Source organism: Ascidia mentula, chromosome 9 (assembly GCF_947561715.1).
Source record: "Ascidia mentula chromosome 9, kaAscMent1.1, whole genome shotgun sequence".
Classification (NCBI taxonomy): Eukaryota; Metazoa; Chordata; class Ascidiacea; order Phlebobranchia; family Ascidiidae; genus Ascidia; species Ascidia mentula.
Window position 1 is genome coordinate 7,406,184 of NC_138574.1, and position 24,209 is coordinate 7,430,392.

A 24,209-nucleotide genomic window follows, 5' to 3' on the forward strand; every position below is an offset into this window, starting at 1 on the left:
ATTGTGTAAGACGGTGGTTTATTTATATAATAATAGTATCGGTACTGGTTTTGAGTGTACCGGTAGGCAATAAAAACTACTTGATCCATACATTAGGCGCACCGGCTTATAAGGCGCACGATCAATTTATCAGGAAAAAAAAGGATTTACATTGCGCCTTATGGTCCGTAAAATACGGTAGTCGTTTGTACAAAAGTAGTAGGCTATTGTTTTTGAAATTAAGTTGCTGATTAAGATGTAAAAAAATCTGTACTGAACATTAAGAAAACGTAGTACATAAGATCCAAACTTTAGGATGTAATTGCGAACTATCATATACGCAAGACGTTAATTAATTTCAAACAACAATAAAATTACTTACTTTTAGTGGGCATATGGGTTCATACAGATTGCTTCAAAAAAAACGCAGTAATACAGGAAACGACAGCGTTTACAGTTTAAAGTGCATGTAACACAGTCATGACAACTTTGCATAAAATTAAAGGTACATCTACAACAAACATATTTCCAAAGTTTATCGGTTCTACGTCAACAAAAAGATTCCAGATTCGTTTATTTTTTTCCTTAAATGGGATCTTGCTGGAAGGCTACCGTGATCGGCCAAAATAGTCAAAAGTCTGCCTAAACAACATGTTGCTTAAGTAACGAACATGTTGCTTATTTAACCAACATGTTGCTTATTTAACCAACATGTTGCTAAATAAGCAACGTGTGAATTTTAATCCTTCTGGCGCCAAGCAACACGTTGCTTAATAAGTAACATGTTGGTTAAATAAGCAGTGTTGATTCAGACTGTGACCCTTCTGGCCGCCCATAGTTGCGCGGCGTTCGTGCAGAAACCATCTGCAGATAAATGTGCAGATCATGATAACACCTTCATGCAAATGGAGTTTGTTGTTGGTTTGTTTCATATGTGCCTGTTTTTTGTGGGCACCAATTGCAGTGGCATCGCCAGACAGTTTGATCAAGGTTCACATTTTAATACATCATAATCGTTACCAGAGGGAATATGCGTATTATGACATACGTCAAGATCGGCGGCCTGAACTTGTTACGACAAAGCATTCTACGCGCATAAACCCTTCAAAAGATATGATAATAGTTGGGAAACTAGGTGGGGCACTTGCAGAAATATGAATTGATACTTACAAAATATGAAAAAAAAACGTCGATTTTTCTTTGATAACTCTTGTTGTTGTTATGTGCCCCACGTTCAATTTACAACCAAACGAAAGCACGTAAATTAAGCTTTCCACAAATATTAAACTTGCCTAAAACATAGTAGGCCCAGCCGAACACAGCTTAGCGCACCCCTCCATTATGAACATGGTTTAGAGGTGGTCCGGCACATACTCTTGTTGATAAATGTTGGCCAGACATTGGCCCAGCTTAGTTTCAATTGTACTTAAAAATACAGTAGAGAAAAAGTAAATTTTGTTTTTGCAAATTTAAGTTAGGTAATGGACCAAACTTAATTGTAAATTTGGATTTAATGCTTATCGGCAAGCTATGTTGCACAAACAACATCTATTTTACTCTATAGAAGAAGTAGTATTTGTATCTCAAGGCGACAAAGCTTTCAAAAAAAGCAGCAATCAATGTACCTGCCACACTGTTCTGCTTGTTACCATTTTGTCTTTTTTATATTGATAAAATGCATTGAATAAAGTTTTTGCTAATGCCTTTCTAATTTGTTAAAACAGTGCTTAGTTTCCTTGTTATCATTATCTTATGCTGGCTGCTGGTTACTTACCTTAAAAAAACAGTTTAGCCTTGGACACCTACATATTCAAAATTAAACATAATGTACTTTTAAAACTTAACAACGCTTTTGTGTTTTTCTAGATTTAGGTCATGTTAATAAGTATTTGATTGCATCTTTGTTGGCAAATGATGATGGCTACTTCTACTATAAAAGAAAATATTGCTGTGGTTTCAATAAATCATCCTCCTGTAAATGCATTGGGCAAACTGGTACGAAGTACATTGTTTAGTTTAATAACTGAGGCTATAAAGGATGACAAAGTAAGTACCTTTTTAAAATAAGTGTAATTTTAAGTCAGTTCTGCTGTTATACAAAATTTTTGTCATTAGATTATATCAAATATATATATGAATGGAAACAGGTTGTTTCTTCGTAATTTAATGATACACATTTTTGCTTTCAAATTACTGTTACTTGTGGTTAGCTTTATAAATATGAATGCGATAATCATGGCATTAAAAGTGTATCGAACAGTTACGTCATGTTATAAAAATCTCCAACATGAGTTTCTGCAGCCGAATATCTGCGATATTTTTTTTAGTTAGGAAGGAAGGAAGGCCTTGAATATAATAGTAGGGTACTATTTTTGTGTCTAGGCATCCTTATTTTTATACATTTTTTGCTGTTGTGTCCTGAGATTTTATCTCAACAATTTTGAGGTAAAACCTCAGGACATTTTTGATTAACCCCAACAAGGTCATCATATTTTTATAAGCAACATCAGGGGTCCTGTTATGTCCGTATTTTCAGTTTATTGAAGAAAAATTTGCACTTGATTTGGATTTTGTATCATTCGAACTTATCATTCAGTTTACCAATGTAATTTGATTCTATATAATACTTATTTATTGGTTTTTATTCAACTGTATTTTATATTAGAGTAATTGAAATATGTATATTATAGGTGAAAGGAATAATAATATGTGGCAGCAACAGCATGTTTTCTGCGGGTGCAGATATCAGTGAATTTGGAAGCCCCAAATCAACATCTTTTCCAACCATTTATGATGTGAGTGAGCAAAATTTTTCAACAATTGTTTGAACCCAAAGCCAGGAAAAAAATACAGTAGAATTCGATTAAAGCGGATTCGATTGATCTTACAAGTTTTTTGAGATTAGGCAAAGTTGAGGATTGTCTGCAAACCTTTGTTTAAAGTTTTGTTGTGAATAGGGATGGGCAATATAGAATAACACACTATTCTAGAACATTCTAGAATAGTTAAATCGAATCAAGAATACCGAATCCTATTCTATTTTGTTTTAGCTTGTACACTGAAGCACAATAAACATAAAAGATTTTTTTACATGACTCCAAGAACAAAGCACAATCAAAGAAAAAATATATTGCACTGTAATGTATCTAGGCTTTCTATGTGCTTGCCTGCCAAGCGACAACGTAATTTTGTGGCTGTCAAACCTGCACATCACAACCGCAGCAGAAGATTGACGAAAATAAAGATGTTCTGAGTTTTAATGAAAAATGAAATTCACCTTTAACTCGCTCTGCCGTATCAATACGTTTTTTATCAAACACAGTTATCAGTTTACCTGACAATTTTAAACGACAGATTTGCTGACAATTATAGTAGGGCACCAAAGTTTGCCTTTAACATTTACGTGCGGCTTGCATTCGAGGGCGGCTTACATTAATTTTTTAACACCGTTGCATGCGCAAATACGCAAAGTTGCCGTACATAGAAGGTAAATAACGCAACCCATTATTCGGTTTGAAGACAATTTGGATTCGGATAGTTTAAGATTCGAATCCTCCGGATTCGCTATTCTGAATTGCCTATCCCTAGTTGTGAATTAACTTCATACAAATTAGGTGAATTTCCAGATAAACTGAACCAGGATTAACTAAGTTTTACTGTATATAGTGTAGTGGATTCTCAACCTTTTTGTCCTGACAGACCCCTTTTGGTGGTGTCAGGATTGTTGCGGGCCCATTTGAGTTTTTCAAAATGTACTTCTGCTGATGTCTAAATACGGGGTGCCACATCACAATGATTATTGTTAATCAGTCCCATGGTTGAGATACACTGATTTAGTGTCTGGTCTTTGCTCCTTGCAATACTACAGCACCCATTTCCTAGAAATTTACTTCTGTACTTGTTCGTCACAGGTGCTTTAGGTAATTTTTGCATAGGGGTGAACAGACCAGATCAGTGCTTTTTAACCTGTTGGACCATCCACACTGATTATGAATATATGTTGTGCGAATGGCATGCATGGTGCAGATGACAATCGCCCGATAAATGGTCTTTTTAGTCTAAAATGTTTTCATATTTTGTTACCTATACACTCAAAACATGGAGTCAAAGTTTTTAGAGTGTAAACCACATTTCAGAATTTTATTCGCCTGTGCCACAATAATTTTGGTGTGCATAAAGTGTCACATTGACCTTGAGAACTGTAAAAACTTCACAAAATATATATGCTTCAGTCGACTAGAACGTGCGACCCTCATCATGTTGTTCAAGCTAATATAATATTTTTCTGCAACATTCCGACACAACACAAAGTAAATCAATAATTTTGTGTGCAACATTACAAAATCTTGCTGAGTGCGTCACCAATTCCCGAAAGTTTGGAATCCTTGTTCGCGACATTTTGATACAAGATGATGCATTTCTGTGAACTACAGACAGATGGTCACTGTTTCGACCTATAATGTCTCATCAGTGCAGCTGACCAAACAGCCAGACAAAGACTTTTACTTCGTGGTGAATTTACAATCACCATCATCGGTTGGGCACCAAACTAGATGCATCCTTGTAGAGAAAACAAAATGTCGGTGATTATGGGTAAAAAAAAGCTAAGTTGATAGTAAACTGCTCCATAAAATGAGTTCTGAAAGTCCTGTTGCTGCCAGGCATATTGCAATTTAAAATATATATGCTGTATTTTTTGTGTTTTTTTTGACGTTTAGTCTGCCATGCGGCGAGACTTCATCAGGTATTGATACCGCAATTTCAAAGTTAACTACACTAAAACATGCAGGGGCACAAAAAAGTAAAAAGGGACACATTGACAACACTTGTCAGATCACATGGCAGAGACAAAAACACCAAACACTGCAGGAGGCGCAACAGTTTCAACATATTGTTATAAACTGCCGGAAAGAAAACACAATGTTGTTTGTCGTTGACACATCCACTGTTTTTGTTAATGTGGAGCGACTCAAGAATGAGTTCTGGCCCAACATTTTATGCTCAAAAATTCGTCATGAAACACTCCTTATGTTACTAAAGTTTTCTTTGTATTGGCAATGTACATTATGGGCTTCTTTAAAAAAACACTTATTGCGGTTGGAAATTGTGGAAATAAAACTTTCGTGCCACAAAAAAGTGCGGATAGTTTTAAAAAGATTGAAAAGCACTGGTCCATCTGATTTAAGAAAAGGAGTCTATGACAACAAAAAGGTTGGGAACCATTGCAACAAAGACATGTGTCTTAAGACCTAGCATTTTTTTGTGCAAACAGATTGTTATGCTACTTGAGTCCTCTAGAAAAGTAACATTAGCTGCCATACATGGAAATGCATTTGGAGGGGGCTTGGAACTTGCCCTTGGTTGTCACTACAGGTTTGTAACAAAGTAACTGTACCAAATACTTTTATGCTGTTATTTTTTTTATATGTGGGAAAAAACGGACAGCTGCCAGTTGATGTTTGTTAGTTTCAGGACAAGCATCACCCTCTGAGCAAATTTATTTGATTTCAAATACAGTTCTAATGAAGCCTATGTAATTGGTTTTGTTGGCAGTTCACTTTCTGTTTTAAAGATCATCATTGACATCAGCTCGATTCTCTTTTCCTGAAGTGAAACTTGGCATATTACCTGGTGCTGGAGGAACTCAGCGTTTTCCTCGTGTTGTAGGTTTAATTGAGGGGTTAAAATGGATCACTTCAGGTTTCAAAAATTATGTTTTTGTCGGTTACCTTATGTGATTATACACATTGACATACTTTTCAATATTTGCATATATTACCCTTTTTGTCTGTTGCATGCAAATTATATTCCTATTCCACCAAGGAATGGTTTTTGCTATATTTACCATATTACTGAATCGGCTAAACATAACTTGTTACCAGCAAAAGATGTTTAAAGTGTGCCTTAATCCAGTAAAAAAAATTTTTTTAGGTGGGGAATATTCTGCTGAACATGCTTTTTTCTGTGGCTTGGTTGACCGTGTCTTTTCTGATGACCTTTTGAATTGTTCAATTAAATTTATCAAAGATATTATCATTGGAAATTACAACCTTGAAGCTCGCCGACTGTCATGTTTAGCAATAAAAGCTGAAGATAATGTGTGTGTTTTATTTAGGCATTTAAATAAATTCTTTTAAATAGTTAGGATTAAAACAAGTCTGTTCAGGTTGAATCAAAAATTGTGGAACAAGCAAAGCAACTTGGTAAGCGTTTCAGAGGTGCTGTTGCTCCATTGCTTTGTTGGCACACGCTCATGAATGCAAAGTATTCAACATACGAAGATGGCATTTTATTTGAAAAACAGGCAGTTAGTCTTTTAGCCAACTCCGGTGAGTGTTATAAATCTTAAGTCAAGGTCTATCTTGTTGATTATTACACACATGGTTGCCATGTTTGTGAAGTATCCAGGAATTGAAACAGTAACTAATCATTATGTAAAAATGGGATTACTCTTATTAAAATACATAGCCAAAAAAACGACATGGCCTTGACAATGTTCTGGTTTGTGCAGTTGAACTAGTAGGGAGACCCCAAGCCATGGGGGCACAATCAGAAAATAACCCGATGAACAAAACAGATATTGCAATTACCAAAAAATTTTATGCAATAACTATAGTTGTACATATTCAATAAATAGAATGGTTTAGTTTTTTTAATTGATTATTCATATACAAAAAGGGAATAAATATGTATATGCGTAGATTAACAAAAAATGACATTTGCCATTTAACAATGCCATGTGTTCAGTAACAATGGTCCAGGTTTGGAAAAAATGGCTAGTTCAAGCACGTGTGAACGTTGAAGAAAGGTTTTTGTCACAGGGATTTTGATAAAAAATTTAGTTGCATTTATTTAGAACTATCAAAACAGACAAAACTACTTCAAAAAATTAGTAAGGGGCGTCCAGACCACTTGGGGCCCCCTGTATATGCCTATGCTCATATATATATATTTACTGCTAATTACTATGTGACATATAACAAATTCATACTTTCAGACCAATCCAAAGCCCTTATTTATACTTTCTTTGCTGAGCGAGCTGCTAATAAATGGACAACTTCCTTTGGTGCCACTTATTTGTCTGATAAACCTCTCAATGTAAAGACAGTTGGGGTGATTGGTTTGGGCACAATGGGAAGAGGAATAGCCTTGGCCTTTTTAACTAAAGGTAGTTAATTAACTGATGTCAAACTAAGCTTTATTTCTTAATCCACCAACAACTTTTGGAATGTATATATATATGTGCTTATTGTAATCTGTTTCAAAAGTAATCTTGAATTTTAATCTCCAAATTATTTAGTTTGTCTTGGTGATTTAATTCTTTGTGTTGAATCCATAGGATTTATAGTCTATGTTTTTGAACAAAATAAATCAGCAATGGAGAATGGTCTTCATTACATCCAAAATGTATTGTCTAAAAAGTTACCAAATAAAAGCATCTACCAAAAGATAAGTGCATGTTTACTACCATCTTCAAACTTCAATGACTTAAAGGTATCACATACAAAGTGCAATGACTGAATTTTATTTCTAAAAATATTTTGAATAATGTTTGCAATTCGTGCTTATTTTGATCAATGGGGATTGTTAAATACATGAGTGTGGCAGATATTTTTAGACATATTTGAGTGTCCTTGTAGCAAAACATATATCATTGTTGTAAGACTAAAAACAGGTCTTTATCCTGTCATAATTAATAATAGCGTAAATTGGACAAAGTTACTAAAAAAAATTTAAATTGCACAGTTGGTGGATTTGGTTGTCGAGTGTGTGTTCGAGTCAATGGAACTAAAGCAAAAAATCTTCAAATATTTGGATAGTGTTTGTAAGCCATCTACAATTTTAGCAAGTAACACAAGTGCTTTGAATATCAAGAGAATTGCACATGCAACAAACAGGCCAAATATGGTAACTATACTTAACTTAAGGTTTTTTTTTTGAATAAAAACATGGATGCTGTGAAACATTTACTCATCAAGAAACAATGTTCATAGAATTCTGTACTTGACAATGCCATTGTATTCTATTTTTCTTATTTTCTAAGCTTTGTTAAAGTTCGAAATCTTGTAGTATTTATGCGCAAAAGAGCCATAATAATCAATGAGAGCTGCAGACAGGGTGTATACACGTGGTTCGTCTGTGTTGATTGGTACCTAGTTTGGTACCCAATATATCGACGATTGACCGAAAGGTACCACAAAGTGGAAATATGTGTGCCTGCTAGTCTACCAGCTAGCACAGTGCCACATCAACAGCTGCACTGATGAGACCTTACAGGTCGAAACAGTGCGTGTATACACCCTGTCTGCAGCTCTCATTGTAGTATTTAGGTGTTCAGTATCAGCTATCATGTCAGATATGAAATATATTATGTTGCAAGTTTTAATTAAAAATTTTCCAAACATCAACAAGTAAAAATGACAGTTTCAATTGGTTTTTCAATAATAAAAATTGCATTGTCTTCAAAAATACCCTCTATAATCCATATTTATGTTTGCTACGTTTTTAATCAGAGTTTGTTTGGCAGGTTGTAGGTATGCATTTTTTTGCACCAGCACACTTGATGCCATTATTGGAGAATATTTACACTGAAGACACATCACCAGCAGTTTTGGCTACTGTAATGCATGTGGGAAAAATACTTGGAAAACATCCAGTACATACCATAAAAACAGTTGATAGGCCAAAGCTTAATTGTATCTATATGCAGGTTCTTGTTGGAAACTGTCATGGATTTGTTGGGAACAGGATGTATGCAGCTTATACAACTGAAAGTGATTTTATGCTTGAGGAAGGGTCATATCCCCATGAGGCAAACAAACATTAAATTGATTAAATGACATGCAGCATAATGTACTATTAAAATTGTATTTTTTAACAAAAATTTGTTTTGTTTTTCGATACCAAACAATTGAGAAGATAAAAAGGCCTATTTTTTTTATCAGGTTACAAAGTAATGTTCACAAATGTTTGATTTAACAGATTGTTCAAAATGTATAAATCTAATATTTTGTAAATTAGATAGATAAAGCATTGCAAGATTTTGGATTTCCTATGGGAAGATACGAAGTAGGTGATTTGTCTGGAAATGATGTTGGCTATAAAGTAAGACAAGGTCTTGGTCTTAACATGAAGGACCAGCCTCCTGGTACACCAGAAACAATACGGTAGCAGTATGTTTGTACCTAAAATGCTTTTTAATATCAGGATATTTTTTGGTACAAATTAAAACATCAACTTGTATTGTAGTTGGACCAGATCCCTGTGATGTGTTTGGGTTACTTTGGAGTTAATTTTTAAATAGTGTTATGAGTTTTGTAAAATGTAGGAGTTTCTTTTTAATTTTAGAAATGGATTGAGATATTCAAGTTTGGCAGATTTGCTTGTTGAATCCGGACGATGTGGCCAAAAAACTAATTGGAAGGGTTGGTATAATTACGAGGGCAGAAAACCAATTCCAAGTCCCTTTGTAAAAAAATTAATAGATGATTACAGGAAAAGAAACAAGTTCACAACAAGAAAAATATACAAACAGGTTTGTGGCAGACAAAATTGGCATTCAAAAATAAAATCTGAGCATAAACAGACTAGTCCTTAGTGCTGAAAACATTAACATGTTTTATTTAGTAAAAAAGTTTGAACGTATTAAAAAAAAAAGTTATGCCATCTTCCGTTTAAAATGACGTGGTTGGTCTAGCTCCACAGTTATTTAGAGCTGACCAGGCTGACGTCACAGATCGTAGCTAAGGCTGACGTGGGTGTTGACGACATGTGTCATTGCTATCAGTCATACTCCGTAAAAGCGATAAACAATTAATACACTGGTACTGTCCACATTAAGCTATGGCTGTTGTACGTACAGCACTTCGTCAGCAGGAGACGATACCTGTCTCTCGCGACGTAAGGATTTGCGGGTGAGTCGGGTTGTCGAACAGGTGTTCGCACACTTCCGATTTTGACGATCGTTGATGTTCAGCGATGCGTGTGCACAAGTTTCTTGGTGTCTCTCCAATAAAGGATTGACCTCACGAACAGGAGAGTTTGTACACTACGGATGAAAGGTGAAGGGTCTTCTGGTGATCTTTAAATGGAAAGCAAGTTTGTATGGTTCATGTGCCACTTATCTACGATCTGTGACGTCAGTCTGGTCACCTCTATATAACTGTGGAGCTGGAGTGTTTGCCGAAAAATAACATCAATGTCAAACAAACTTAAGTAAAAAAGCAAGTCAATAATTTTTAGTGAACAACCTAGAACTTTATTTGAGCAGGAAATTTTGGAGAGGATGTTGTTTCCTCTAATTAATGAGGGTTTCCGAATTTTGGAAGAAGGTATTGCATCAAAAGCATCAGATATTGATGTAGTTTGGGTGAATGGTTATTCATGGCCTCGGCACACTGGTGGGCCTATGTATTATTCACATACCATTGGTAAGTTTAACATTTTTCCACAAGCGCCACAAGACTATAAAGAGGATTCAGTGAAGAATAAAACAACTATAATTTCTGTTTAAATTTTAGGTCTGCCACATGTGTTGGATGTGCTGAGACGCCGCTGGGAACAGTCTGACAAAAAGGAGTTGCACTGGAAGCCCAGTCAACTGCTTATATTTTTAGTCGAAAATTTTCAAAACCCAGCACCAAATGATTGGGTAAAGCTATCCAAAGACTACTTAAAAAAGAAATGGAAGATATCATTGTGATATTGCATTAAATTTTGCTAAAAAACATAATTAATTTTTACAAACCTCATGATTATTGTGTTTGTCTTAAATTTGTGAACCTGATTATTACAGGAATTATTTACTTTAATTATGACAGAAAAATTTATATTTTCTTTGCTTCATTGTGTGTTAAAATGTATCTTCCATCACTAATAATGCTTTTAAAAAAATAAAACTTGCAATTAAGAAATCCAGAGAGTGCGCCCAACTGTGATGTTGCGCTGCCCTTGGCAATGCGGATGGGCGTGACTCCTGCGTCGGGACAGTGCAACAGGGGAATTACTATAATAGTGGCCACGCGCAATCCACTTCCGTGAAAACGAACAAATCGCTTAATTTTAAAGGAGCTGCGTTTTCTACTTAAACAGTTGAAGAATTAGCGATCAAAAATCATACACAAATAAGCAAATTCTGCTTACCGAATTATTATATCAGAGTCACAAATTTCGGAAGGTTTCAGATCAACCAGTCAGCGGAAAATAAATCCTCATGCCAATAGGCTAGAACAGTGATTTCCAACCTTTTTGTGGTTGCGTACCACTTGGAGGTAAAACAATTTCGACGAGTACCACCTAGTTAAGTGTTACAAAGTAACCTAGGGGATGAAGTAACAAACATTTTGAGAACACTTACGGTTTTTCCAATTCGAACTATCCGCAAATTACGGAAATAGGTGCTTGCGTACCACATGGAATGTCGTTGCGTGCCACCAGTTGGGAAACACTGGGCTAGAATTTTAAATTTGCAATAGGTCAGCGCGGCACGGGCAGGCAGCAGTGTTAACTAAGACAAAGGTTGGTGTGACGCAACAACGGCACATTGAGTTGACGTCAAACCCGGCAGATACCGTATTTATTCGATTGTAAGCCGCATGCGAAGGTGTTCAAAAATTAATATAAGCCACCCTCGAATGTAAGCCGCACGTTAATGTTGAAGAAAAACTTAGGTGCCCTACAACAATAATTGTCAACAAATCTGTCGTTTAAAATTGTCAGATACGCTGACAACCTTGGGAGGTAAAACATTTTGGTACGATGGAGCGAGTTGATGGTAAATTTCATTAAAAAGCAGAGCGCAGACAAAATATCGCCGTGACATTAAATAATGTAAGCCGCCCTGGAATATAAGCCGCCCTCGATTGTAAGCCGCACAAACGGTAGGTTAAAAAACTTCATAAGCCGCGGCTTACAATCGAGTAAATACGGTACTTTAACCATAGTATACTCTCAAGAGTATACTATGCTTTAACCACCTCATGGACATCCGAAACGGGATTTCCCTGTTTCATGCGTGGCTACTTAAGTTTTCACAAAGACTTTACAATATTATAACTGTAATATTTAGTTCATTTATGCAAAAACGTTGTTACACACTAAGAGCATATTGTTTTTTTGGTAGATTTGCTTAAAGACCGATAATTTTGACACTTTAGGACGTGTGTAGCATTGCCGAAGCACATGGTGAACGAAACTGTTTCGTTGATGGAAGATGTTTTGCTTGTTTTTAAAATACCTCTATATAATGCCTTGATAACTATTTTAGTTCGTAAAGAATAATATTTCCAACTAACATGTCCGAAACGCTAGTTTAACCATGCCACGCCTGAATCGGGGAAATCCCATTTCGCCCGTCCGTGAGGTGGTTAAAGTAGGCCTATCTACCGTCAACCCAACAAACAATCACAACATAGAAAACACATTCACGGCATACAAGTGGCGATGTAACACTCCCCCCAATATGTGGGAATAACATGAAATATTTTTACAAACACATCGCCAATATCGTGCGTATCGCGGCGACAAATCAGTGTCCGAAGGTATATTCAGAAGACCGAGCAGTTAACCAGGAGTTCATCTAGCAACCCGAGTGGACATCGCTCGGAAAGGTTGAGAAGGTCTCATCATAATCAACGATGCGACACAGTTTTGTGATAGGAAAGACACCGCTGCTCGTCCGAACGAGCACAGTGCGAACTTTTCCAGTTTCATCTAGTTTCCGTCTACTGTCAGTTTCGATACGATCAAGATTTATTCACCGCAGTAAAAATGTACAAAACAGCCAAAGTTGGTGCCAGGCGCGCTAGTTGCCGTTAATTGAAGATGTTTTTGTTCGAAAATTTGTGTTTTTGGTGCTTGGTACTTACATTCTTCGACAATTTCTGCTTTGTCTAAACATAAAAGTTTTCCCAAAAAAGGATTTAGGGCTGCGCTACACGCGTTTTAGTATAAAACTCCTATCTAAACGAATGCATTTTCAGCCAATCTTTACCTGCAGCATTGTGATGTCCAGGCCCAACGCTCTACCAACTAAGCTACAGGAGCTCAGTGGTTTCACGGGGTATATTGTGGCCAATGTACACTGGTGTGCAAGCCCACAACTTACCAGACAACCTTCACGGAAAAAGTGGCTGCATTGCCTGGGCTGCCTGAAAACCTCATTATAGGTGGTGTGTATTTGCCTAATACCTTATTTCTGCTAGGTTGGTCAAACTTTTTGCTTCGTTCGTACCAAAACTTTCCAACACTACACGGCACTATCTGCCCTTAAAAGCCTAAAGGACTGTACTGTTAAAATAGGTTTCGCCGACGGGAAATGCCCAGCTTGTAGTCGATCCTCTGTCGATCACAATAGAAGGAGGACGTCACAAAGCAATCAGTGATGCATGGGAATCAACTTTACGGCTTAGTGAGCACATGTGCTGTTGCTAGGACGAATTTGAAGCAGTTTTAGTGGGGTTTTGGGCGTTTTAAATCAGGTAGCTACTGGTAGAAAATTGAACTAAAAAGGTTGCTCAAACTTCCGGCTATATTTGCAGATAAATGAACCGTTAAGGGGTCCAGTCTTTTGTAGTTTTATGAAAGATCCATCCCTCATTTACACATGCTGGTCAAAATTGGTCGCCGGAATGGTGCATTTTTGTCCCCTGGGGGCATTTGATCCCTCTCTGTTGGACATCATTTGGGGTAAAAACTCAACAAAAAATGCAATTGGATTTTGCATGAAAAAATTATTTTTTTATATGACGAAAAATTCGGATTTTATCCTGTAAATTCCTTCGTTTCGGTAAGATTTTTTTGCCTTCAACCCTGCTGTTATTACTAATATTCGGTCAGTAGGCGCGTACATTCCGGTCGAAATGTTAAACAAGTTTAGTATGGTTAGAAAACGTCAGTATTTAAGTTCGTGTCAATCTCTAGAACTTGTAAAAATATCCTGGAAATGCGAGAAATGATTTCTTTTTGTCGACTATAGCTTCTCTTAGGACTTAGGTCAATTTACATGTTAGTTTGTTATAATGAAGCCAAATTTTCACATTCAAACTATTCTAAAGAAGAATGAAAATCTACAAAGAGTTTAAGGAACGACACCAACATCATCCAGTGAGTTTGCTAAGATTATATCTATTATAAATTACTTTCGCATCAGTGTCAAAGATCGTTCGATGTCGTTTGTTTGTGTCCATTACGACAGATGAGGAATCCCCACGGACAAATTACAACAATACACAACACTAATTTAACGCACTACGTAAGCTTAAGTTACCACATATCAAAGTTGGCTTCGCTGTGACAGTACGTCATCATAAAAAAAGAAGTAGAAGGTTTTTATAATCATATAAACAGTATCAACCATATATAACAAGCCAACACACACAAACCGCTACCTACAATGCACCTCACACTATCCCAAACATCAAAAACTTACTGTTGCAAAACTTTATATAATGGAGCGGTTACACACATCGGCGATCTAGACTCTCGGACCACTGACCTGAATCGTACATCCCCACACAGTTTTCCACTGACCTAAAACGTACATCCCCATACAGCATTTGCTTCAATACCGAACGTATACAAGAATGTCTGAGTGCATTTAACTACTGGAGTAAAAGTTGCCATGAAATCTTTGTGTACCTTGGAAAATATGCTACCCAAACCGAAGGCCGTAATTCCATGCTTCAAATGACCGGTGTATGTTTACTTAATTCCTTGCCGTGATTGCAACACAGTTTACTTGGTCAGACTAAACGTAATTTGACGTCTCGTGTTATTAAAGTACACAAGGCAGCCGTACACAATATGTGTTTGTTTTATTCTCTGAAGAAGCCTAGTCGTTCGTACAGGCGAAACGTCAGAAAAATACAATCTTTTCAAACAAAAGGTGTATACTTGTTGTTTTTCACAGGAAGAACGTCAGATCAGTAATTCACCATGATACCAATATGGTCAAAACTTATTTTCAGCTTTCAAAAATTTTACTTTTTTTTATTAATTTACTTTTTAATTGGTAAATTTATATAAAAAATATGTTACAAGGAGAAATGTTAGTCTGTAGTCAAGAAAAGAGCATGGTATTGCTTTCTTTTTTTGTTTAAAAAAAAGTTTTCAACGTTCCTTGTGCTCAAGTTAATCTCGTTGCGCTGATCTTTCCTGGAATTCATTCCACACCAGATTGTCGCGGTGCTGGCTACCCAACACACGATGTAACAGTTGTGATTCGTCACGTAGAATCTGCACGGCCTGGAACGTGCCAGCTACCACACTACGATTTTCCCCTTATTAAGTGAACGCGACCAGTGATTGTCTCAACGTCGATTCTCTGTTGTAAACTCCCTAGTCCACCTCCGCTAAAACTGGTAGGCCAAATATTGCGTTTGGAGCCAGCGACGTCTCACATAATTGTCCTTCTTGTCGAACACACCGGGCGGCAAGATGTCGCATCGTCCAAACAAGAGCAAATAATTGGGAGTCAACGGCTCCTCGCTTTCTGGATCCATTGTAATCGGGGTAAGCGGTCTAGCGTTCAAGATAGCCTCCACTTCAACCATCACGGTACGAAGTGTTTCATTCGAAGTAAGTTGCTCAGACAAAAGAGTGCCCAGTATTTTTCTTATTGATCGAATGAGCCTCTCCCATACTTCACCCATGTGGCTCGATCCTCGGTACATATTTGATCACAGCATACTCAGCGCTTTGAAGCTCGTCGACGCTCAGCGGAGTAGCCACTAATAGCGATTTTTTGTTTCGAATGTAACTCACAAACCGCAGCAACCATGCTATTGCCTTCTTCAACTTCCACCAAGACGAGTAGCGCTGAATTAGACTGTCCAAGCCATCAACCTTTGGTGCTACAACATGAGCGGCCACGCTCCTGTGGGTTTTTAACACAAACTCCTCAGGCAGCTCACCAAGATCCAACGGGTCCGCAGGCCATGCACATGCGGCTTCATTTAGAAACTTCGGCCCTGTATACCAGCGATCGCATTCGACCATAGCCCTTGCACTTAATCCTCGAGAGGCGTCATCTGCTGGATTCAGGTCCGTCGGGACGTATCTCCACTGTGCTGGACTCGATCCCTCATTAATTTTAGTCAACCTGTTGGCCACAAAAACAGGGAATCGTTTAGACGAATTATTGATGCATACACTTGTGGAATCTGTCCAAAATACCGATTTTTTCATTTGTATGTCAAGCTCTTTGCGCAAGACTTGATCCAGTTTTACAGCTAATGTTGCACCGTAAGCACTATCTAGTTTCCTTAGACGTCCTTGGCCCGTTCCGTAAGCCTTATGTATTTTCCTTAGACGCCCTTGGCCAGTTCCGTTATCAGTATGTATTTTCCTTAGACTATTTCCGTTCCTTAGCTCCTTAAATTAGTGTCTGTGAATTTCCTTAGGTTCCTTAGTTCCTTAGCTCCGTAAATTAGTGTGAGTTTCCTTAGATTCCTTAGGTTCCTTATTCCGTAAATTAGTGTTACCCAGCTTAAGCCTTGGAATAGAAACCATTTTCAAGGGAACAAGTCGAGCTTTAGCAAGCAATATACGACAGCAAACAACTCCGCTAACGCCAGTCGTTCTGAGGTAACAAACCGCACCCTTTGACGATGGGTAAAAAACCCACCCCTTGACCCTTTGACGATGCGTCAGCAAAATGGTGCAACTCGTGATGACTGATCTTTCCCGCGTTCTGCGGCTTCAGACACCTCGGAATCTGAATCGAAGAAAGCTAGGTCAATCCTAAAGTTCAACAACGCCATTCGGAGGCGATGTCCTCGGGAACATCTGCATCCCAGCCAAACTGTTTCTTACACAACTCTTGCAGCAGCAGGCGAGCCTTTAAAACCACTGGAGCCACAAAACCCAACGGGTCAAATAGCGAACTCACTATTGCTTCGATCACGACAGTAGCGCAAGGAACCCCAAAGGCCGGCGGCTCACGAGCGAACAAAAGGAAAGTGGAGGAAATTGTCGGGGAGATGGAGCAACAGGGTTTGGTGCGCTCTTCGCAATCGCCGTGGTCAAGTCCCGTCGTTCTGGTTTGGAAAAAGTCTGATTTATCAAAGATTATGCTCGGGTGGTTGGTCCGCTACACAAGCTTACAGAAAAGGGTCGAACATTCAAATGGGGGAAAGAGCAACAAGATGCATTCGTCGAACTAGGGCGACGCCTTACACAAGCACCTATTCCACAGCACCCGGACTTTTCAGCGACTTTTGTATTAGATACCGACGCTTCCAATAACGCGGTGGGATGTGTGTGGGCGGACAAGACGGAAAGGCGACCAGCCGTGGAAGAGAAAGTCCGGACATTGCTACCTACGGGAGACCCCACGGCACAGGTGGTGACCTGGACCGATATCACCGAAAACGAAGGAAATGCGTAGGCACCGAACTCTCGTGATGACAACGTAATCGCCAGTCGCCTTCGCGTAAATCGCCGTCCAACTCCGCGCTATTCCCCAGAAGTCTGCACGGGAGTGCCTCGACATAGATGGGGGAGCGTGTAGCGCAAAAGAACTTGATCACTTGTTTGCGTTTCATTTCCAAGTTTCACGCTTTCGTTATATCACGTATTCTTTTACGCCACGTTTTTTTTTCACCTTCCACCTGCTTAGTTAAATGTTTTGTGTTGATTTATATTTTTAGTTACAAAGTGTCTCGAACGCACCAGTCAGACCGCACGTTGATTTTATATCGCAGCGCTATAGCTCCCTTCCTCTCGTGACACTGTTGGGCCAATGACTGGCGAGATAAAAGATAAAACCGGACTAACACGAGACGCTAAAAAAGATCGAAGGCAGACCGTTTTTGGCAGATTGTGATTCGTCTGTGGTGTTTTCAAACTTTTTATTGACAATATTATATCTAAACGGTTGTGCTGGAACAGGTTTGTGGTTAGCCGTGAATGCAGCGTCCTGAGAACCAAGGAAAGCGTGTATTTGAGAAGCGTATAAACAGATATACGGAGATGCGGTCTCAAGGGCCCAGCCTTCAGCGACTTCGTGACACCGATTTTCTTATCCTCAGGATCGTATGCGATCTTAATGCTACTTCCTTATCGATCGGAAATCCATTCGAAGGCCTCGTTATCAACGGTATAACATGCGGTTAAATCTCCTTTGTCGTCTTGTAAGAAATTCAAATACATTCAAAATAACATACGTTGATTTGTGAACTGCAGTTATAGTAATTTCTCTTTAATTTATTTCCATGCGATTCGTGACACGATCAGCAATGGGGTGATTCCTGTTATGTGAACAGTTAGAAACTCTCACTTCTGCATATAAAATGGTGTTTGGCAAGTGTATTGAAATTACACTTGCTAGTTTCTTGGATGGTCTTCATATCGATCACAAACGGTTAAAATAGTAACCTTCCGATCGAAACCTTTTGGCAATACAAAGGGGTTTGTTAGGTTAACAAAGCAGTTATAATTCAATTTGAGGAATCTATATATGAATGATAAAAAATGTGCGCTCTTACCACTATTCTCTAAATTCCTTCAGGAGAAATTTCAGCGCGTTTTCAAAACATTTGCCATGTGTTCAAATACTGTAGCTGCATGGGAGCAAGTTGCAGCGGTAACACACAACGTTTCAAATGCGACCGCAATAATAAACAAAGTGTTACCAGAATACATTCAGTGACTTTTTGTCACGTTTCAACTAAAAACAAACCTTTTCTTTTGCAGTTCATGTTCGCAACTCGAGCATCATAGCGTAACTAGTCAAATATTGTTCGTCGCCAAATGCAAAAACAAATAGCGATCAAGCAGAACTTCAACAAATCCAAATAATTTTATTTTGAGAACAGTTTACTCGCTCCCCCGCTGTTTAAAGATGTGTGATTGTAATATATCATAACAAACAATATGCTTAGTCTGTAACAAGAATAACAATTGATAATATTAATAAAATTATATCACTGAACTTTGCATAGTAAATACACATAGTTTTTTACATAATATTAAGCATACACAAACTTTCAAAACGCAACAATTCCAACAAAATTTGAAAAATTTCTAGATTTACCCAAAAAATATACTAAACATAACTTTAGGTTCAATCTTTTCAAATTACATCACAGATTAACAACAAACAAGTTTACAAGCATGAGTAGACAAACGTTTGCTAATTTGTAACACTACAGCATAATCATCATAACCGTCGACCAATCATGTCCCTTGAAGTTGACTTTTATATTTCAAACCATACCATAGGACATGGACCACATGGTTGTCTCAACCCATTTGCTGCCTTTCTGGTTCAAACCTAAACAAACACAAAACATTTGGCAAGGACAAGGTCACAAAAATATGCTGTTATCACAAACCTGCAGCGCTGATCATCAATGCGGGATGATTGCATTCGCACTATTAAAGAAAAAAAGTCTTCATCTGGAATTGTTGATGATGACAAAACTTGACTTTCCGTTGCAGGAACAGAACTTCGTTGGTCATTTAAACGAGTCCCCTTTAACAGAGCAGACATTGTTAAAAAATAATAAGTTCTTTGAAATAAACTGGCGCACCTGGCATCGTATGAGATTATCAAAAAAATTTTCATCTAAAGTTTGATTTGTTGAAAAGCCTGTGCTCTCCTGTTCTTGACCAAAACCACCAGTGCTTTCAGCAACACTGCAGGTGTTATCTAAAAAAATTAAACTGGTTAAGTTTCATACATAGGATACCAACTGCCCACAATGCAAAGTGTGTGCCACCACCAAAAAATATGCAGCTAATTATATTTTTTTAAAGTCTATCCTTTGTAGTTTTTTTATACTTTTTGAAAAGATGTTGGTGATGACACAAAACAGCTGTACATTCCCTACATATAAAAGTACAACAAACCTTGCATGTTGGAAACAGGTATGCCACCATCTGTTATTTTTAAACCAGGCAAAGTAGAAAGACTGACTCTTTGCTCATCCAAGCGCTTCGACTGGGATCTGGCAAGCATGCTAATCATATTGTTCATTTTTTGATGATGATCTGCTGTATACAACAATGTGCAACTAAAGTTGTTTTTATGTATTTTGTAAAATTCAATTACCTTCATTACTAACAACAGGGGGACGTGAGTAGCTGCTTTCTTCTTGCTGCAAAAACTCTGGTAGATTAACCAAGGGTTCATCTTCTGCACGCAATTCTGCTCTTTGGTCATCCATTCGCCGACACTGCAATCTAGTCAACAAGTCGAAAAACTTTTCGCTTCCCTGCAACAGAAATGCACTCCAAAATACAGAACACAAAACATCATCACACTTGAGTTGTACCCTGTTTTGTATGGCATTAAGCTCTTTTTCTTTTTAGTACTTGAGATTATAATCACTAGAGGCTTTGGGTCAGGATATACTCGGGATTAAAACACACCAAAATTAATACCTTAGTAAAATCAATGATTCCCATTGTGCAGTAGTCTCATTTACCAAAAAAAAATAAATTACTAAATTTTTAAAATTTCTAATTACTAAAACCATTGCTGGTATTTACAAAAAAAATTGTGACAATAAACCATCCTTGCAAAGTGAATAAACTAATGGCTTACGTTTCCACAATTCATGTGAATATCTACATTGTTTGCGCTTAGTATTGGAAGATGAGAATATGTTTTCTTCTCATTAGAGACTTGTTTTTCACTTGTTTGGTTGGGTACTTGATTCTATTCAAAAAATCACACACAACCATAAACTAAATTTCATATTACTAATAGCACAAACCATAAATAATACCTGGCAGTGTTGTGGAAGCAAGTTTATGTTTGTGACTGGTTCCTCTTTACCATTTTCCTTGCCGCAAGCTGCCTGAAATTATTCCATTGTACATATCGAAAATACAAAACATGCAAAACCATTTGAATTATTGACAACACATACTCATATTTTAATGTGATTTTACTAAAATTTAGCATTACTTGTTGTGGTTTCAACTGAAATAGTTCCATGTTTTCCATGCTTGCTCTTCTTTTTCTCAAGTTTTCAACATGGGAAGTATTATTTTTTGTTCTGAGGAGGCTTATTAAATTGTTGAGGTTTTCTTGTGCTACTGATTTACCAGCATCATCACCAAGCTGTAACATATAGCAACTAAATTTCTGGTAGCAAACATTTAAAGGGGGTCTTACCTCAGTGGAAATATGCAATTGCTCTTTAACATATTCTAATGCTTTTTCATGGCATCCTAATGAGATGTGAGAGTTACTAAGGAGCCAACACGCTCTGCCCACTCCAACTCTAAAAAAAAGACTTCTTGTTTGGACAAAAAATATTTCATCAGAACAAATTTTTTTCCAAAATTATGTGCCGGATGTTTGTTTAAGCAAGGAATGTAAATAATGTGAGACTCCGGTGCTTGCATACCTGTCATTCAATTCTTTAGCTATTTGTTTGTGACGTAAGTGATACTCTATTGCACGCTTGTCATCCCCAAGTAGTGTATATGTTGAACCAAGACTGTAACAAGCTTGAGCTTCGAATGCTCGGTCTCCTAGTTGTCGCGAAATGGAAAGAGTTTGCCTGATAAAAGAGTTCCCTTTACAGTGATCTCTAACAAAAATAATGGGAGGCCTTATCACCATTCTCTACAACCACTATTTTAAAATTATATATATATAAAATTTATTGTAAAAAAATATTACATACAAGTAATATTCTGTGGCATCTTCAAACTTGCCAAGTAAGATGTGGGTGTTTCCTAAATTTGTGTATGCTCTTCTTTGTGCAGCTTTGTCACCAAACTCTTTTGCAATAGCTAGTCTCTGAACAATGAAAACAAAAATAATTTTTTAACAGTACTCTTGAATTTTTATCTAGACTACTGTCAGCCATTGAAAAATTATTTCCCTTTTTTAACTATGTCAATTGTGATTGCTAACAGCACTAAATAGTATTTAATTTACCTCATTGTGATATTTTACGGCCTCACTACAGTTGCCAAGTAGGTAGTGTGTGTTGCCAAGACTCCCACAAGCTTTTCCTTGGGCAGCACGATCACCCAAAGCTTGTACAATAGCGAGATTTTGCCTGACAACACAAAATCATAGCCAATAAGATTTTAGACATGCTATGTAGTAATGCTAACAAGCAACCCCAATTACATAAAATTACAGATACAATTTTAATAAGCAGTTCTTTTGGTTGCTGGTACTATAAATGTACTTGTGAGTTGTCACTGCCAATTAAAAATCACAGTGTTTGTGCTGCAATAATAAACTTTGTGGGTAACAAGAAATTTCGTTTGTGAAATGTTTGTGTACCATTACTGTGCCAAACATTCTGTGGAGTAAATTTTCTTACAGTTGTTGTTGTGCAAGACAACATAATTGGTGAAAATTTTTTATATTAGACTTAGCATTAGACATGCTAAGTTTAATCAATAGCATTTTATACAGTCTGACACAAATGGTAAAAAAACTGTGGGCTCTTCCAGTTAAACTATATAATAATAAAACATTTTTTTCAAAATAAAAATGACCTTTTAGCCCTCATATAGTTGCATTCATGCACATGTAAAATGTTTATAGATCATATTTTTAAACCCTAAAAATGTAATACTTACTCATAATAATTTATAGAAATGTTTAGGTCTTCAACAGCCTCTGAATCCAATGAAGATATGCCTGATGCTTTACATTTTTGTTTTGCTTTGACATGATAAACATTTGCCAAACTGTACAAAGCTTTTGCTTCACTTACCTAAAACAAAAAATGACAATAAAAAAGTCGACACTGTACAATAGGCAAAAGGTGAGATTCAGCACAAAAAAGTCAAAACTAAACTCAGAAAAGGCCTATGTTGTATTTACTTTTAAACATACAAGAGCAACTCATGGCACATTAAGAATATCTTGTGCTTGTGTGGCATTTGAAAAAGCACATTAACTCTTATTCTGTCAAAAAACAGCAACATTTTGGGCAGTCTCACATAAATATCGACGACTATAAAATAATACCTTGTGGCACATATCTCTGGCAATATCAAGGTGTCTCTGACAATATACAATTGCTTCATCATACTTTCCCATCATTTTAAGTGTATTTGCCAAGTTGCTGCTTGCTTTAGCTTCACCTGGTAAATCACCAATCGTTCTGCAATAAAACACATTTTGGGAAAAAGTAAAATGTATTGAAAGTTTTTGCCATTTTCTAATACAGACATAATTTTCTCTGGTACTTTGTGCATATACAAAAATACGTTCAGTTTTTACAGTAAAAATTTTTTATAAACATTTTAAAGCACTTTTATGTTTTATAAGATAGGCAAAATGCAAAAAAATGAATGAAAAACAATGCCTAACTAAATTACCTACCGCACAAGTGTATAATCATGTTGGTGGTATTCAACAGCTTTTTTATAATCACCAATAAAAACATATGCATTTCCCAATTGACTGTATATGGCACTTAAAGCACTGAGATCATCTGTAAATACATAATGTACAAAGTAATGGTTCCCAAAACTCATCATCATATTCATTTATGAACAAGTTATTTTGATTTCTGAACAAATTAATACATCAAATGCAATTATTTAATTTTTTAAAATTTATTAAGTTACATAGTTTTTTTTTGGTTTTGTAAAGGCCTTTTTAATTAAGCTAAACCAGCTATCAAAGTTTTTGAAAAGAAAAACAGTATCAATAAAATATCATGTAAAACAACTTTTGAATACATACCAGTTCCTTCAACAACCGCAGCTTCGAAGTACTTAACACCACCCACATAGTTTCCAGCTTTGCACAGTCGTTCACCTTCAAATGCAAGCTCAATACATTTGTCTTTATCATCCATTCTAACAAACAAAACCTGTCAAGCAAAAGCAAATGGAAGTTGACTAACAACGCCAGTTAACAAAACTTTGGACGCGGGTAACTCGGCCGTCTTACGGGGTAGCGGAATGATTTTTTCTGCACACCTCGCAAAGTTTAGCGAGCTTGCTATTGTCGCAACTTTTGGTATGACGAACCCTGTTCTTGCCAAACTATTCTTGTTAAGTTCCACGCTAATTAACGAGGATATCAGACCACTCGCTCACCAAACTCAATTTTATGGGAAAGCTGCACCATGGCAGCATATTTTGCAATTGTTTGCAATGTAGTCCAAAAATGATCTAATACTGATGGCATGTATAACGCCCGTTAGGTGCTTCCCGGTTCGTGGAGTGGAACTCTGCACGAGGGAAAGGCTGAAACGCGCCTCCTAAACTTCCTCCGAATATAATCACAGTTTTTA

At 37.1% G+C, this 24,209-nt stretch overlaps 2 protein-coding genes across 5 annotated transcripts; one reads left to right on the forward strand and one right to left on the reverse strand.

The window, feature by feature from the left end:
• The first annotated feature begins 1,849 nt into the window (after positions 1–1,849).
• LOC145912914 (peroxisomal bifunctional enzyme-like) lies at positions 1,850–10,876 on the forward strand. Of its 2 annotated transcripts, XM_083000360.1 has the most exons (15): positions 1,850–2,025; positions 2,670–2,774; positions 5,252–5,352; positions 5,552–5,679; positions 5,911–6,077; positions 6,146–6,308; positions 6,977–7,147; positions 7,319–7,473; positions 7,726–7,887; positions 8,507–8,635; positions 8,690–8,791; positions 9,001–9,146; positions 9,328–9,514; positions 10,250–10,409; positions 10,500–10,876. In XM_083000360.1, exons 1-15 carry the CDS (start codon positions 1,891–1,893, stop codon positions 10,679–10,681), a joined length of 2,193 nt encoding a protein of 730 aa, XP_082856486.1. In that variant the 5' UTR covers positions 1,850–1,890; the 3' UTR covers positions 10,682–10,876. The 2 variants fall into 2 exon arrangements, with proteins under 2 accessions (XP_082856486.1, XP_082856485.1); XM_083000359.1 differs by lacking the exons at positions 1,850–2,025; positions 2,670–2,774 and adding an exon at positions 2,800–5,190.
• A 7,883-nt stretch (positions 10,877–18,759) lies between these two features.
• Positions 18,760–23,793, reverse strand: LOC145913015 (G-protein-signaling modulator 2-like). Of its 3 annotated transcripts, none has more exons than XM_083000520.1 (16): positions 23,654–23,793; positions 23,288–23,399; positions 22,931–23,066; positions 22,537–22,673; positions 21,878–22,001; positions 21,621–21,736; positions 21,339–21,494; positions 21,104–21,212; positions 20,894–21,049; positions 20,712–20,783; positions 20,528–20,641; positions 20,033–20,195; positions 19,831–19,971; positions 19,512–19,630; positions 19,314–19,453; positions 18,760–19,252 (listed from the first exon to the last, which is right to left on the reverse strand). In XM_083000520.1, exons 1-16 carry the CDS (start codon positions 23,766–23,768, stop codon positions 19,222–19,224), a joined length of 1,941 nt encoding a protein of 646 aa, XP_082856646.1. In that variant the 5' UTR covers positions 23,769–23,793; the 3' UTR covers positions 18,760–19,221. The 3 variants fall into 3 exon arrangements, with proteins under 3 accessions (XP_082856646.1, XP_082856645.1, XP_082856647.1); XM_083000519.1 differs by having other exon boundaries at positions 19,831–19,974; XM_083000521.1 differs by lacking the exon at positions 20,528–20,641 and having other exon boundaries at positions 19,831–19,974.
• Between the last annotated feature and the right edge of the window lie 416 nt (positions 23,794–24,209).

Bases quoted from the DNA above. Each gene is read 5' to 3' on its own strand.
- LOC145912914 (XM_083000359.1), top strand. From the start codon at position 4,900: ATGTTGTTTGTCGTTGACACATCCACTGTTTTTGTTAATGTGGAGCGA. The intron at 9,147-9,327 runs GTAGCAGTATGT...TTTTAATTTTAG, and splicing joins GGTACACCAGAAACAATACG to AAATGGATTGAGATATTCAA. The intron at 9,515-10,249 runs GTTTGTGGCAGA...TTATTTGAGCAG, and splicing joins CAAGAAAAATATACAAACAG to GAAATTTTGGAGAGGATGTT.
- LOC145913015 (XM_083000519.1), bottom strand. From the start codon at position 23,768: ATGGATGATAAAGACAAATGTATTGAGCTTGCATTTGAAGGTGAACGA. The intron at 22,674-22,930 runs GTATTATTTTAT...TTTTTGTTTTAG, and splicing joins CCAGAGATATGTGCCACAAG to GTAAGTGAAGCAAAAGCTTT. The intron at 20,784-20,893 runs GTAATGCTAAAT...GAATAATTTCAG, and splicing joins TTCAGTTGAAACCACAACAA to GCAGCTTGCGGCAAGGAAAA.